This window comes from Conger conger, chromosome 14 (genome assembly GCF_963514075.1).
Source record: "Conger conger chromosome 14, fConCon1.1, whole genome shotgun sequence".
NCBI lineage: Eukaryota > Metazoa > Chordata > Actinopteri > Anguilliformes > Congridae > Conger > Conger conger.
This window is the reverse complement of record NC_083773.1, coordinates 8,008,164-8,024,688: the sequence shown is the minus strand read 5'-3', so window position 1 is coordinate 8,024,688 and position 16,525 is coordinate 8,008,164. Positions and strand designations below refer to the sequence as shown.

Below are 16,525 nucleotides of genomic sequence, written 5' to 3'. Positions count from 1 at the left end.
GCTGAGGTAATAATTACGTACAGGGAGAATGCCTTTTGATGTTAAATAAAAATATAGATACAAAATATTTAGCTACATTTGGTGCTTCCAGAAAGTACAGATTATATACTAAAACCAATAGTATTCTTCAGCTTCAGCACAAATACACACAGATGCAAACGCACAAAGATGCAGACACACGCAGACACGCACACACAGTTCAAAAAATGACACATAAAATGTGTTATTTCGTTCTTGTTTTTCTTACTCTGGACAGTAAATCAGTAACATTAATTTCAGGTTACACATTTGAGGCTTTCTCTCTTACTATATGTTCCTACATTAAAGCTTAGCATTACTGAGGACAAAAAAAAAAAACAAAAACAAAAATGATCAAGCAGACAGAGAAAGAAGGTTAAGTGACTTGTAACTCAAAAAAGTGATTTCCAAATGTTATAAACAATTCACTCCAATGTTGCAATTACATCATCACATCGCTCTAATTTAACCAAAAAAAAAGAAGAAAAAAAAAACCAAACAAAAAAAAAATCACATTTTTCTCATTGATTTTTTTCTTTTTTTAAAAGCAGTGAGTGCTACACTTTTTTCAGACTGGCTTAACACAGGAACAGACATCCTGCTGGAAAATATGGAACAGTTAAGGTTACGTCATCATCATAAAAAAAGAAACACAATCGAGTTGTATTGTTAAGATCCAAAGCAGACCTCAAACGTGACCGCCTTCTCTCCTGATCGGCAGAGAAAAACTCAAACTGAAAAAAACAGTTGTCAATGACAGCCTCTTTCCCTGATTCTCTAGTACTGTTATAGTTTTAAGTAAAGATTATTCTATTTCCCCATGTCATTTCAAAATAATTATTATTAAGGCTCCAAAAAAGAAAGAAGGAAAAAAGAACAATAATAGCATGTGTTTTCTGATTTGACTCTTCTTCTTAAAGTTGTCACAACAGTAATATGCCAAGAAATACATAATTCAAAAAATATAGTTTTACATCAAAATTTTGTCAGAGGTCATTCCATCTGTCATTGTCCTGTTCTAGCCATCTGCCTAAGCATCTTCAGCAGGGTCGTACCATCAACCCCCATAACACTACCACACTGCCATCTACTGGTCAAAAAAGGCTAGAACACATGTGGATTTTTTTTTGTTGATTGTACAAAATAGTAACTGGCCAGGTGTCATTACAGGTGCAGTAGAACCCTGATTACATTTCAAATGAAATGAAAAATAAAGAGGGGTGAAGGTAGGGCATAGACACCAGTCTGACTAAAAGGCAGGTAGAACTGAAATAAAACAGGGGGAGGGGGGGCTGAAGCTACTTGATAAATGAACCTGCTTTGTCCCGCACAGCTGAAGTACCTGTGGCACAAAGCAGAGGTTTCAACGCTGGCCCAAGTCACCAGAATTAAATAGAAGAGAAAAAAAAAAAAAAAAAAAGATTTATTTTTCCATTTCATTTTTCTTTTTTTTTCTTTTTTTTAAATTTCAAAATGTCAGTCCTATTATAACTGTTGACTGAGCCAAGTGTACAGTCTTCTATTGTTTACTTCGATTTTGGCGTTCCTGTGATGGGAGAAGAGAAGGGGGGGTTGGTTAGCAACCGGTCAGACCGACAGACACCAGAACATTCTACTGCAGGCCCTCAGCGAGAGACCAGGCATTCTTACACACGTCTCCCAGTGCTGGGACCCACGGCAACAGCGGCAGTAATAACATGATGGGCCTGATGTTGCCATGGCCACAGCAATCTTCTCACACTCACACTCACACTCACACTCACACTCACACTCACACTCACACTCACACTCACACTCACACTCACACTCACACTCACACTCACACTCACACTCACACTCACACACTCACACACACACTCACACTCACACTCACACTCACACTCACACACACACACTCACACACACTCACACACACTCACACACACTCACACACACTCACACACACTCACACACACTCACACACACTCACACACACTCACACACACTCACACACACTCACACACACTCACACACACTCACACACACTCACACACACTCACACACACTCACACACACTCACTTCTGAGGGAGAGCTATAGTACCTGGTCCAGTCGAGACCGGTTCTGGATGGGAGCAGGTTCAAAGTTCTGTGAAATCAGACACACACAGTCAGTCAGTGATGGTGAGACAGAGAGAGAAAGGCTAACCAACACTCATGAGTTGTATATTAAACACAATCACACGGAAAAGCAACAACAAAATGAGGGGCTGTGACTAATCTCTGGACCTGTTCTCCACCCGGCAGTATGTGCAAGGGACCAGCACAGGATCCTCCCAAAGACACTATGCAGCCGTGAAATGCATTATACAGATAAGGGTGATTCCACGACTGGTGTGCCATTTGTTTCCCACTGATATTCAATGTACAAATAATGCATGTGAAGGTAATTACTTTCTACACCAAGTAAAGTGTCCTTCACAATTACCTACATATACGTTTCAGATGAACAGCTTACAACATTAAGTGAACCAAATTGAAGCACCCAGAACACATAACTTACACCTATCCCCCAGCCCACTAATTAAACTTTACCTTGATACACAATCACTCAAAAATCCATCAAGAATCTTTTTTTTTTTTTTTTCATTATTGTGGGAATCAATTTCATAGCTCATGCTTGAAAAATATTTTTTCATGGTAAATACATGTTTTTTGGCACCCCAATTTCAGAATCACCCATAAGGTGAAACGAATAGTGAAGTATGAAGTATTTGCCCCCGTCCCGATTTCCTAAATTACTGCATATTTGTCATACTGGTTTAAGATCTTGAATTGTGTGAACACACAATTTTAGAAACTAAACTAAGCCACAACATGTGAAAACGGTTGTTTAAGGGGGCAATTACTTTAACAGGTTGCAGGACCAAAGCAAACGCTTCCAAAAATTTGATATCATTACATTACATGTCATTTGGCTGATGCTTTTATCCAAAGCGACTTACAGTTGATTAGACTAAGCAGCAGACAATCCTCCCCTGGAGCAATGCAGGGTCAAGGGCCTTGCTCAAGGGCCCAACGGCTGCGCGGATCTTATTGTGGCTACACCGGGGTTCGAACCACCGACCTTGCGGGTCCCAGTCATGGACCTTAACCACTATGCTACAGGCCGCCCATTTTGGTCTTCCAGGTAGGTTTTCGAGAACGAACCGCTTGCTTCAGGCCTGGCCACAGCTCTCTCTCTACTGGGCTCAAGTCGGGACCACGAAGATCTACAGCTTCCGCTTTCTGGTCCCATGGGTTCCTCTGGGAGCTTCTCAATGGAGCGAGAAGCCAATTCAGGGAGGCGGCCATGTTTGATTATGGGGCTTTTTGGCAGCAGAGCATGCACACTGGGCACTTCAATGGGAATGTATAGGAAAGGGAATACAAAAATAATAACAATAATAAAAATAATAATAATAATAATAATAATAATAAATAAGAAGGGCCCAGGAGAGTATTTTTTGGATCTGTTTTGGATCATTGTATTGCTGCAAAAGCCAATCGCACTTCAGCTTCAGTTCACGGACAGATGAGCAGACAGTCTCCTGAAGGTTTTTCTGGTATCAGAGAATTCATGGTTCCTTCAATAATGACGAGGTGTCCAGATCCCGATCCAGCACTCCTCCACCACCACCACCACCACGTTTGACTGTTGGGTATGATGGCCTTGACTGTGAAATGCTGCAACTGCTTTACACCAGACATAATGGGACCTGGGTTGTCCAAAAAGTTATTACATCATCCCAAAAGGCCTGGGGATCATCCAGGTGCTTTTTTTTTTTTTTTTTTTTATTTAATTATATTTTTTTTTTTTGCAGATGAGAGATGGGCTTTGAAGGTTCTTTTGGGTAGCAGCGGCTTATGTCCTGCTGCATTCCCATGAATCCCATTTTTGCCCAGTCTCTTCCTTACTGCAGTCATGAACACAGACCTCCGCTGAGGCTAGAGAGGCCAGGCCTCTGGACACTTCCTGGAGGAGTTTGTCACTGCACCCTTGGAGACATTGGGGCAGTCTGGCCACTCCTGGGAAGATCCACTACTGTTCTCACGGAGCCTAAAAAGGGCTTAATAAGCCTTCGCCCAGGCCAATATATTTCACCAACTTTGTTTCTGATCTCTTCTGGACTTTCTTTTGTTCATGGTGTAGGGTGCGTGTAGAAACATTGCTACACTGAAACATTGAGGTTCAGCAGAATCTAATCATCTAACTACAAATTAAATTTGATTTGTTCATAGAGTAATGAAGGGGGGAATTCAGTCATTCATTAATTCATTGAAATAATTTTGTTTTTAATGTTTTTTGTTTTTAGTCAGTCTCCCTTTGGTCTAACATTGCATTTCGTTTACAAATCTGAAACCATGCAGTGTGACAAATATGCTATAATAGGTTAACACTATTTCACAGCACTATGTCCACCAAGAGACAAAACCATTATTTGCATGACAAAACAAGGGATGCAGATGAAAGTTGAGGACACAACCCAAGGTATAAAAGGTTATTCTGGATGTTACTGTAGTAGGTATAGATGGAGATTGTATCGTATTGAGGCATCCTTAGCAGTTGGTACAGGGGACAAGCGTTTCACGGTACACCAGAACTACGGTTATCGTTTGATACTTATTCGTAAAACCAGCCCGGTGTTAGAGAGTATGTTTAGGTCAAACGAGTCTCCAGCGTAGAGTGTGTGAAAGGAGAGGAAACGCTTTCTTGCCAAATATCAAGGTGACAGACGGCCCAACGTTCACAGAGCACAAATGAAGACAGGTTACAGAATAAGCCGCTGCCGTCAACTGAAAGGTTGTTAATAAACCGAGGATTGGGAATAGTGATCAACCCTTAAGGATATTCTGTTTCTGATCTATTAAGGTCATTTCAGCAGTGTTAGGCAGCGAGTGCAGATCAGTACCGTTCCAGTATCGAGTAACGTTTCAGTACCGAGCATTGCGACACTAAACGGTATACTTCAATGGTATCGAAGTCAAAATTGCTGCTATCCTGACAACAGTACAGGGGACGTGAATGACACACAGCAGAAGGTGGAAATGACCCTCTGAAGTCGACACCCATAATCCTGACACATAACTGCTCTTAACACATTGTATTAGTATTTTCAGTATTTCTATCTATTGTGTCCTCTCCCCCCCCCCCCCCCCATTTGTTACCTTATTCCTTTTATTCTATTAATCTCGGCTGGTGTGAGACTGATAAAGAGGGATAAATAAAGAGCTATCTGACTGGGACGAGAGTGGAAGGCCAATGCTCAGTGGGGATTGGCCGGTGGGCAGCAAGCCCGGCGACAGCTTGGGACCACTGAGAGCGAGGCAGAGGGCAGACGGCCGCCAGCACGCCGCTCTCCCGCTCCACTCTGTGCCTGAGGTCTCTGGGACACGCACGCGCCTGTGCTGGGAGACTTATTAAGAATGGTAACCTGATCTGGGCAACGACACGCGCAGATGTGTCTCCGCACCAGGACACTTTTAGAGAAGAGTCAAGTGATCTCGCAACACTGGAAACTGCAGGAGTTTGCATCCCATTGCAATGAACAAAACTGTATGCATGCGTGTGTGTGTGTGTGCGTGTGTGTGTGCGTGCGTGCGTGTGTGTGCGTGCGTGCGTGCGTGTGTGTGTGCGTGCGTGCATGTGTGTGTGCGTGCGTGTGTGCGTGCATGTATGTATGTATGTGTTAAGTGGTGCACCTGTGTGAGTGCATGTGTATGCTATTGTCTGTGCATGGCCTGTGTGTGTGTGTGTCTGTGCATGTGTCTGTGTGTTTGAGTGTCTGTATGTCTGTGTGTGTGCGTCTGTGCATGCCAGCTTGCGTGTATGCGCATGCGTGTGTGTGTGTGTGTCTGTGCATGTGTCTGTGTGTGTTTGAGTGTCTGTATGTCTGTGTGTGTGCGTCTGTGCACGTCAGCTTGCGTGTGCGTGTGTCTGTGCATGAGTGTGTGCAGGTGTCTGTGCACGAGTGTGTGTGTGTGTGTATGTGTGTGTGTGTGTGTGTGTGTGTATCTGAACATGTCAGTGTTTGTGGGTGTGAGCGGGTTTCTGTGCACGCCCGTTCGCAGACATACGCAGGCGTGCGGTTTGGGGTTACCTTGCGCACCACCTCCTCCTCCTCCTGCCGCTTCTCGTAGTGGGAGAAGTCGTCGAAGATGGAGGTGGTGTGTTTGTAGGTGGCGATGATCTTCAGCACCTGCTTGGCCTTCTCCAGGGGCACCTCCTGCGTGTCGCGGGAGTTGGTGACGGGCTTGTTGTCGTTGTTCTCCAGGCGGATGTGCCGGAGCTGGCTGTTGGGCACGTCCTTGACGAACAGCCAGCTCACGTCGAACTTGCCCTTCCACTTGTCCTGCGACCAGACGCCGGCGCTGGTGCCGTAGTCCACGGGCGAGCGCATCTCGGCCACGCCGCAGAAGTGCCCGCTGCCGTTGACGCTGAACAGCAGGTACACGGGGCCCTTGGTGGCCATGGCGCGGAAGGCCCCGTCCAGCCGCTTGTTGCCGTGCTCCGTGCTGCACCAGATGGAGTACTTGATGGAGCGGTGGATGTCGTCCTCGGAGTAGCTCTTGATGATGAAGACGCGGCCGGTGCGCAGGTTCCAGTCGAAGTCCTTTGGGTTGTAGCTGTGCGCCGCCCGCAGCTTCTCCAGCACCGGGTGGGACTCCGCCCCGCCCGGCCCCACCCCCAAACCCCCGGGCCCCGCCCCCGGGGGCCCGCCCCCGCCGGAGGAGCAGGGGCCGCCGCCGCCCCCCTCCATGGGCCCTCCCTGCCCGTAACCCAGGTTACGGTTGCGAGGGGCGACCCAGCGGGTCTGCGGGGGCGGGGCCTGGGCGTGGTTCTGGTAGGGGTTGTGGAGGGGCGGGGCCTGGTGGGGCGGGCCCTGCATGGAGAGCTGCTGTTGGGCCAGGGACTGCGGGGACTGTAGGGGGGGCGGGGCCTGCTGGGGCGGGGGCAGGGGGTGGGGGTGGCCGTGAGGGTGGGGGAGGGGCTGGTGGGAAGGGGGCGGCTTGGAGGCGGGGCCCTTGTTGTCCCAGGTGCCAATGTCCATGTTGTGTTTGATTGGCGGGGGAGGGAGCGCGCCTCCGGGGAGGGGCATGCCCGGCTTGGTCTTAGCCTTCAGCTGGGGCTTGGCGGGCTTGCTGGCGATGGCCGCCCAGGACGCCGGCTTGGGCGGCGGCATGCCGATGGGGGCCCCGCCGTTCCCCGCCGCCCCGCCGATCATGGAGCCCACGGCCTTGACCCCCGACCCCGCCAGCTCGCCCCCGATCTTCAGCCCCACCATGCCCTGCTCCAGACTGTTCATCCCCGGGGCCTTGCTCATGGTGTCGCTGTGGAAACCCGTCTGCCCGTCCACCAGGGTGCCGCCCAGGGAGCTGGGGGGGTAGCTGTAGCTGCCCCCGTAGGCCGAGCTCTGAGTCTGCTGCCCCTGCGAGCCGCTGGTGCCCCAGGTCGAGAAGGCCGGGTTCTCGGGGAAGAAGTTGAACCTGTGCTGGTAGATGTTGCTCCCCAGTCCCCCCGGCTGCCCGAAAACCGTGTCGTGCATAAAATGGTGGTCTCCATTGCTGAGCGGGGCGTAGGGGGTCAGGTAGGGGATGGGGGGGTCCCCGCCCGTGGACCAGGGCGCCTCGCTCAGCGGGTAGGGGAAGCCGATGGAGGGGGGGTAGTAGCTGGACATGTAGGGATCCGTCATGGACTGGTAGCTGTTGTTCTGAAAGATAAGAGAGGTTTCATTTCCAGAGTTGCAGTCTCGTGTCAGCCAGACAGAACGCAACGCAGAGGGGCTGGAGACCCCCTTATAGAGCAGGGATGGCAAACTTTCAATCAGCAGCTAGTTCAGGCCTGGGAAACAATGTATGCAGCCAAACACTGACTAGACAACACAAGGCACATCACAATGCCCCACAATGTTGCATATCAACATATTAAAAAATATCTGCTGTAGGATTGTCGACAGCTGAAATATTTTCTCTTTACTGCGCGTGTCCTTTCCCCGTTCAGTTCTGCTGCCTCACAATAACATCTGTACCCTTTCTTTTAACTGGTTATGATTATTTCTTCTGCTGGCAGTATTTGGTTATTTATTTGAATACTGGCAATTATTTTGCCGCTGATTACTTGATGCGCAGTCATATCCTTGACAATGGACACAGAAGCGGATGCTGTCATTTGATGGCGAGATAACCGGACACGTTTCCCCGGACGATGAAAATCATAAAGAAGCACATGCCATACATAATGTACATAGAGGAGCACGCTGGCCTATTTGTGCTGTGAGTGCACCGCGAGAATGAGTGTTCAGCGCCACAGAAAACCTCACCACTCCACTGCACCAGGGAGGGATAAAACATGCTTGGTTTCCCGGGTAACGACGCACAAAACGGCAGTTAGCATTTAGCTAGAGCAATTCTAATCTGAGAGAGTAAGAGTACTTCATTTGATTTTATGTTGTGATGTGTTGTTCTAATGTTCTGGCTTCTTCAGTGTCCGCTGTTCTCAAGTGTTCATACGCATTTACTGTGATGTGCATTCAGGTTTTTATTTAAGCGATTGTAAAGTAATTGCTATTGAAGAGGCTTTTGGCCCGAGTCATAGTTTTGCATTTGATCATACTGCAACTAACTAAAGGAAGCAGCATTAAGGATACTGCAGTGTGAGATCAATGCTGCCAGAGCCACACCTGGCAATTACTTCTTTACATGAACATAATTCCGCTATAATGTAGAAAACATGAAATATCGCAATATTTCTTAAAGCCCTATTGATGATATGAAAATATGATACTGTGGTGAAAACCAGAAGACAACGTGCACTTCGCGGACTGGAGTTAAACCAGGGGACACAGCTGCGCATCTGGACTCAAACACAGCCAGCCTATTCAAATTTCACATCCCTTTTCTGGAGGAAACTGACGAGCTTCTCTTGAAAAAGCACTAAGGGTGACCAAGCTGCTTCCAGGTTTGAAGTGTAAAAAGTTACAAAAACACTTAAGCTACTCAGGCAGTCAGAGTATAGAAGACTAAATTAAAAGTAAAAGGTAAAGTTTGGTAGAACATTCCACTAGGGGTTGTTCAATTCCAAGGCTAAAATGACACGGCAGCAGGTATGGCCATAGGCTGTCAATCACATCGCACATCAACCCTGCCAATGCCTGACATAAGGCCCCATTAACACAGCACTACCTATTACACCACACACGACTAATGATCAGAGATTAATCAGGGCTTTGCTGCTGTGACCTGCCTCTGTATGAGCGCTAGTGCGCAGGGCTAAGAGGATCGGGTCTACAAGGGATCATCTCTCAACTCCCCCCGTCGTTCTTTAAAGCACAACCGGGGGGGGGGGGCGGTCAATAAGGGGGCGTCGCGGCACGAGGGATGAGGACCGACAGAGAGGTGTGGCCACCTCTGGGCCCGTTGGGTCAATAAGGGGGCGTCGCGGGACGAGGGACGAGGACCGACAGAGAGGTGTGGCCACCTCTGGGCCCGTTGGGTCAATAAGGGGGCGTCGCGGGACGAGGGACGAGGACCGACAGAGAGGTGTGGCCACCTCTGGGCCCGTGGCTACCTCTGGGAATCGGGTTGACTGTGACCACGCGCACACACACACGCACACACACACACACACACACACACACACACACACACACACACACACACACACACACACACACACACACACACACACACACACACACACACACAGGAATGAGCAGAGGGACAGAGAGCAGGACCAGCGCGGTGCATTCACAGCCCTGTCAGCACAGAGGCAGGGTTTCCCGTCAGCCACACCGCCAAGCTGGTTATCCAGCCATTAGCATCACTTAACCAGGCTGCGCTCCATTAAAATCATTTACAAAAACGCACCGTTTAAAAGGGAGCTTCCAACGATTCTGACTACTAAAAGCTCAAATATAAAACCGTGATATTTTTTATATATATTTCCTATGAGTGGAATCACACGGTGACATCACAGTGTAAGAGAGAGACAGAGTGACTAACTGGTTCCCTGAACAGATCTGCTCTCTGAAAAAAGTACAATTCATCATTCAATAAAATGCCTGAATTAATACTGGCACCAACACCGGGAAGCAACGCTGTGGGTGAGGCCCTTCACAGCTCATAACACAGGCCAGATCAGTCAGCTTCCTGCTCCGCCCACGTACGTCACCGACAAGCAGCCACGCCCCCCCCCCCCCCCCCAACTGCAGACCAGAGGCCAGGCTAACGGAAGGCAGCAGGGAGGTCAAAGGCCACAGGGTACCAGCTAGCTCAGAGGCTGTTGTGGTATCACTTGAACCCTGCGCCAGAGAAATCAGTATCCGGACACTGACAGACAGGGTGAGAGCCTCACAAAGAGACAGAAACCAACTAGACCGGATCTTAAACTAAACATGGAGTAATGCCCATTATGACACAATGACACAAACAGAATCAGGCCATAAAACCCACCCACCCACCCACCCACAGCCCCTCGATTCCACCCCACTCACCTGGTTGGACTGGCCGGTGAGGTAGGGCTCGAAATCATTGTCATGGACAGTTTCCTTCTGGTGAAGTGAACCATTTTGCACTGGGTGAGGAAAGGTTGCATGAACACAGGATTACTCATCAAAACCTCTACAAGAACACACATGCAATGATGACCAGCAAAAATGATCCTGACTAAACAAAGTCAGTATTTTAAGGAGGGATCATCCCAAAGGATCACACAGCCCAATATCGCATCCTTATGAAGAGGTAGAGGTTGCTGGTTTTAAATATATTTCACAGCTCTCAGGAGGAGAGAAATTCAGTGGGGAATTAATTTTTTTCATACGTTTTAACCCAATATAGTTCGCCATTGCCACTTGACTTATTGTGATCGCATCCGCTGCATTAGGGAAGACACAAGCAGAAATGCATAACACGCTTTGCCCATACAGACATAGCCAAAGTTAACAAGTGCACGTACAAACAAAACACCAAACAGATGTACATTTCTTAGCTCATAGTTGACAGTGGCCAGTCATTGGCATGGGCCCAGCATTCAGAGAGGCACCAGTTCCCAGCAGAGCACTGGGCAGAGCCATTGATTTACATGACGCCTGGACAGATGGCTACCCAAGAGCTGACCCACCCATATATTATATAGACTGGAAGATCTGCACAGCGACTTTTGATTTTTTTTCTTGTGGCCAAAGCTCTTACAGCGCGCGGAAACAGCCCTGGGAGAGCGGAGACGTTTCAGTTCTCACCGGGAAGTGACAACAGCTCTGCGCGCAACCATAAAGTGACATTAGGGAGAGCTGTATCCCACAACCAGGGTCGCTAAAGCAGGGTTAGGACAGGCCTGTGCAGGGTTTCCCCTCATTCTGCCCATAATAAGGAAGAGAATCGGGTTGACTGTGACCACACGCGCACGCGCGCGCGCACACACACACAGCAACTCTGGTGCTCACAGTATGCACATGCGCAAGGCCCGGTTAAATCTTCAATGTGTAATTTCGAAAACGAATGTGTGAAGTTTGACACAAAAATGTCTGTTCATGTAACTGGACGAATATCGCCCTCTCTGTGCCAAAAATCCATCACTCACTTGGGTATGCTATGCAAAATACATTGTAGTTCGTTGCATCACGACGGTCATACTAACTAGTGGGGAAACGGGACTTCCAACATCCTTGTGGCTGTCGGTATTGCTCAAAGCAACGGCCACCTTTCCCCTATATATTTAGGAAAGGTGAAGGAGTGATAAATCCATATAAAAATCACAAGTGCTGCACTGGAAAAACATCTGCCTGTAGCATTTTAAGAGCACCTGCCAGAAAAACCTACTGGTCTGTATGTTTGGGCAAGTTACATATTGCTGCGTTTCATAATTTACAGTGAAAGAAACATCCATAAGTTCTACAGTGACACGTCGGAGCTAAGCAGGCTTTGTAGGAAAACAAACTTGTCATTTGTGGACAGAGTAAAATAAACATACACAATAATGCTACCAGACTGTGTTTCAGTGTCATGCAATCTAGTGTGATATATACACCGCAGACATTAATAAGATACTCAGTCCCAAAAGGAAACGCGGAGTTGACGGCAAAAGCACTTCATTTTGTTTCGTCAAGTGCAATTAAAATCTTACTTGAATAGACAACAACGATACATCAATATGAGCCAAAAACGGCTTCTTCGGAAAGACAACGGCATCAAATAACCACACAATTCTGATTTTGTTAAAGAGTGTACTGTGTTATTAAAGCTATAGCATCAAAGCAAGACAGGCAATATGTGATACTGCACTTCTTGGCAAACCCGGGCTTCACGCATGTTGGTAGCGAATGTTAGTCATCTAGCAACGTCATGCTAAATATAGCCTACTTGTTAACTAGCGACAGACGAATCAAGCAAGCGTGTTTAACTGTGCAGAAAATGTAGAATTATCAGCTGATCAGGTTGTAACAAAGCCTGTTGGCTAGCGGCACGCAATCTTTTCATAAGGCGTGAGAGACGGCACTTCGGCCTTGTTGACAACGTTTCGCTTGCTAATGTTAGCTAGCTAGCTGCATCGTGAAATGTAGCTTGTTGGTTTGCTAACGTTAGTTGGAAATTGTCCAGATATTCCACGCGCATTCCCGTTAGCTATACGTTATGCCGTGTCCCACCAGTTCACTATGATCTTCCGCGGGAGGAAACCCACATGTGTCAGACGACCCCCCTCTAATAATTATAAGTTAGCGAGCAAGCAGGATGCCTTTCTCGATGGCCATGCAGCTTGCTAGCTAACGTTAGCCACAGGCGTTTCTCTCACCTTTAGAGTCTTGTCCTTTTGGTCTCTTCATGTCCATGTATAAACGGATAACATGCAAAAGAGAGACACAGCTATAACTAGCTAGCAACAGAGTACACATTACACCATTATCGAACAACACCTCCCCGCAGAAAACAGGAAGGTAACGTACGGTTCCCGTTGGAGGCCAGTAGCCAGGATAGCTAGCGCCAGATAGCTAGTGCTAGCGCCAGAAACACTAGGGCTAGCTGGCTAGCTTATGATAGGCAAGATAGTTAGCAAAGCTAGCAAGCTAACAGTAACCAGCTGCAGTAGCGCTGCTAAATTGGAATTCAAAACACAGACTGGGTAGCTACCTATCTGGCTAGCTAACTCCAAAGTACCTAACTAAATAGTTAGCTGGATTCTGGTAAATGACTTTTCTTAAAAATTTTAAATAAGAAAATAATAAAAAATTCCCCACAGCACAGCTCTATGTGCTAGTTAACTAAACATATACTGAATTAGATGCCTAGTTAGTTTACGCTATTTTAGCAATATTTAGCCAGTGTAACATGTTATTCGTGTCACGTTCGAACATCAAATACCTAGCTAGCTAAGTTAGCTAACGTGAACACTATAAATGCTAAAGCTAGCTTCCCTCTATTCTCACAACTAGCTAGCTGGATGCAAATTCCATTTCCTTGCTGCGAAGGCCTGCGAAACAGAAGAACACGGCCCGGCATTTCCCGTCCTGCCTACCTGAGGGTCAATACTTGTGGCAGACATAACGTTAATTCATTAAACAAGCCCCGGGATTCGATTGGAGCCTTTTACTCAATGTCTTTCCAAGCACCGCGTTTCCTCTTCAGTTTAGCACAGTAGCTGGCCAGCTATATTTTTTCCACACAGCACGTATACCCAGCACCACAGTCCCGCGGCTCAATTCTGCTGGTCCTGTTCGCAGTTTTCGCTTGGGCCGCCTTGAAGACAGTGCGGGTGGTCTCTGAAACGTCCACAGCACAAATTTGTACACAATTTCGCTCCACGGTAGATTTTTTTTTTGCCGTTTTTCGTCACTCCTAAAAATCTCCAGTTATTGTGAAGCCCGGTCCACTTCCCCCCAATGGCAGCTTCATCCGGGGTCTGAGCAGAGGGGATTGACGTCACCGACACCGGTTTCTTTCGGGAGGTGGCCATGCGGAGCCAAGGATAGGAATGTATTGAGATGGTGGCAGCAACGGCGGCAATGTAACATAAGTTCACAGAATTGGTATTAGTAATTTTATTTCCTGTTATAATTTTGGAATAATCGTAGGGCCTATCAAGTGAAGTCGGCTATACTTTAATCTATTGGTAGGCTACTACCAACTACAATACTTTTTTTTTTTTTGCTAAATCATCACGGTCTGTGGCGTTATGTGGAATGTTTCAATACGGGGCATATTATAAAAAGTGAAACCGATGGAAATGATGCAATTACATTTATAGTTAGGTATTTAGCTCTTCGCATTATATTCACACTAGCACTCTTAATTTAGGAAATTATTGTATTTCCTGGAAACGAACAGAAGGCTTATAAAGGCAACGTGACGTAATCGACGTCTTCCTATTCGTACCTTTTCCCCGATGCAAAAATGCAAATTATCACAACGAATACTGCTTGAACGATTCGTTCAGTTGGCCATGGTGCACGAGCTGCCCAGGGACTCGTCCACTGTCACCAGGGACAGCGAAATATTTCATCATCACAGCGCAGCGAGGCCCAGCAACGGACAACACATGTGATGAGTGGCTGGGGATCAGAGAGCAATGCAAGGATGCCCAGCAGGGTGTGTGAGAGACGGCGTGTGCTGACGATTACTTTGGTAAAGACCGTGATTCAGTACCAGACCGCGTCGCCCATCACTACACTGAAACCCATTTGAGTCTGTCTGTTCTGGCTCCACGGTGGTGGAACGAAGTCCCCGTTGAGGTCAGAACTGTAGAATCTCCCCACCTTCAAGCGCAAACCGAAGACGCACCTCTTCAAGCAGCACCTCTCCCCGTCCCTCCCTATCTCCCTGTGAACCTTAATTGTTGTCTTTCTGTGATTAACTTTTTTGTGTATCAGTATTTTTAGTTTGGCTAGGTAAGCAGTGTTTGGCTAGTTAAGGGGTTTGGTCATACTTTTGCTTTGTTTGTTGAAAAAAATAAAAATAATAATAATGAAAATAGGCCCTGGTCCTTATCTTTGTTGTGCTGGTAGCAGTTGAAATTGTACTTCCCTCTAGGGTCTTTCAGCGCACTTATCCCTGGTTATGGGTATGCACTTTGTTGTACGTCGCTCTGGATAAGAGCGTCTGCCAAATGCCATTGATGTAATGAGTCTATGTGGGTATCGCGGTATAAGGGTTGGAACGGCCTGCGCAGTTTCTACACAACGCACAGTGGCCGATACTGCGTGGCTCTCTTCGGACAAGGTGACAATTTGAAATACATACTTTTCCTGCGATGGGGCCCCGAGGAGCTGGTGATGACCCCTGGCAGGAGCATGCAAAGTGGTTCCCATGGTAACTGGCCACAAAGGACACGAGTGCAGCTGCAGACCCTTCAGGTTCAACAGATACTCGCTCGGCTCCTGTGTTCCTGCGGTCCTCTCCGCCCTTCAAGTGCCGGAGTGTCTGCTCTGCGATACGAGGTTACAGTGCTGTATTATCGTACGGAGCAGCCATCACACCAGCATTGTGCCTGGTCATGCCTCTTAATGAATTTTCACACGGTGCGTCAGATCAGAATGTTTCCGCTTCAACTGCAGGGAGACAGAACTTTGAATGTTAAAGGTACAATAGGTAAGATTAAACCAATTTTAGAAGACCATTGTAAATCCCTTCCTATCATTGAAAAGGGCTCACTGACATGTTGACCCTCTGCCTGTGTTTATAGTCCTTAAATTCGGGTTTCAAAATATACAGTTGGCGACCCGACACTCTACCAAAACGTTGTATAACTGTAAAATAATTCAAGCTCATTGGTTGAAAATTGGTTCTAATTGCCACAGCCAATGGCGTTTCAACATCAGCTCATTTACAGAGAAGGGGGTGGGATAAACAGTGTGGTGGTTTGAAGGTGTTTGTTGCTGCTATTTCTCTCTTGACCGTTAGAAATCTGAAATTACCTATTGTACCTTTCAGAATATGGAATGGAGTATATAGAATGGAGTAGGTCTATAGAATCTGTGGCAGAATAGACTGCATGGAGTGACTCACAGTAAGTTACAGTAATAATACATTTGAAAGTTCAATGTTCTTTTTTCCAGTGAATACGTCTGTCTTGTATTATTATTATAAAACTCAGTCCCAGCATCTGATGGAGACCCACTGGCATCTGTTGCTCACTAGTCTTTAGATAAAAGCATGAAATAACTACATTAACAACTAAACTGGACACTAACATTTGAAGTCTATTGTACTCATCCACTGCAATAGTGAGTTGAAGCAAACGAGTCAAGATTCAGTTGTTTCATGTGAACAATTAAACGCAATCCATGTAATCATGTAAATACAATTACAATCAATTTTTACTCTTTGGCGAATTAAAATACAACATCAAGATGTAGGTGTATTTCTCTATAGCTACACTTTTGGATAATAGTGTAATCTACTGGTGCCCGAGCAGAATCAAACCATACATACCACTGTCACCCAACTGAGATAAGAGACTTAAGTTGAAAATTAAGGAGTGCTTTAAGGTGTGCATAACTCATA

The 16,525-nt window shown here is 46.8% G+C and overlaps 1 protein-coding gene across 1 annotated transcript; it reads right to left on the bottom strand.

Moving 5' to 3' along the window:
- Nucleotides 1-219: 219 nt before the first annotated feature.
- LOC133110303 (YTH domain-containing family protein 1-like) lies at nt 220-13,914 on the bottom strand. Its single transcript, XM_061220309.1, has 6 exons — nt 13,542-13,914; nt 12,822-12,846; nt 10,528-10,607; nt 6,136-7,746; nt 2,100-2,144; nt 220-1,564 (listed from the first exon to the last, which is right to left on the bottom strand). Exons 1-6 carry the CDS (start codon nt 13,566-13,568, stop codon nt 1,538-1,540), a joined length of 1,815 nt encoding a protein of 604 aa, XP_061076293.1. The 5' UTR covers nt 13,569-13,914; the 3' UTR covers nt 220-1,537.
- Between the last annotated feature and the right edge of the window lie 2,611 nt (nt 13,915-16,525).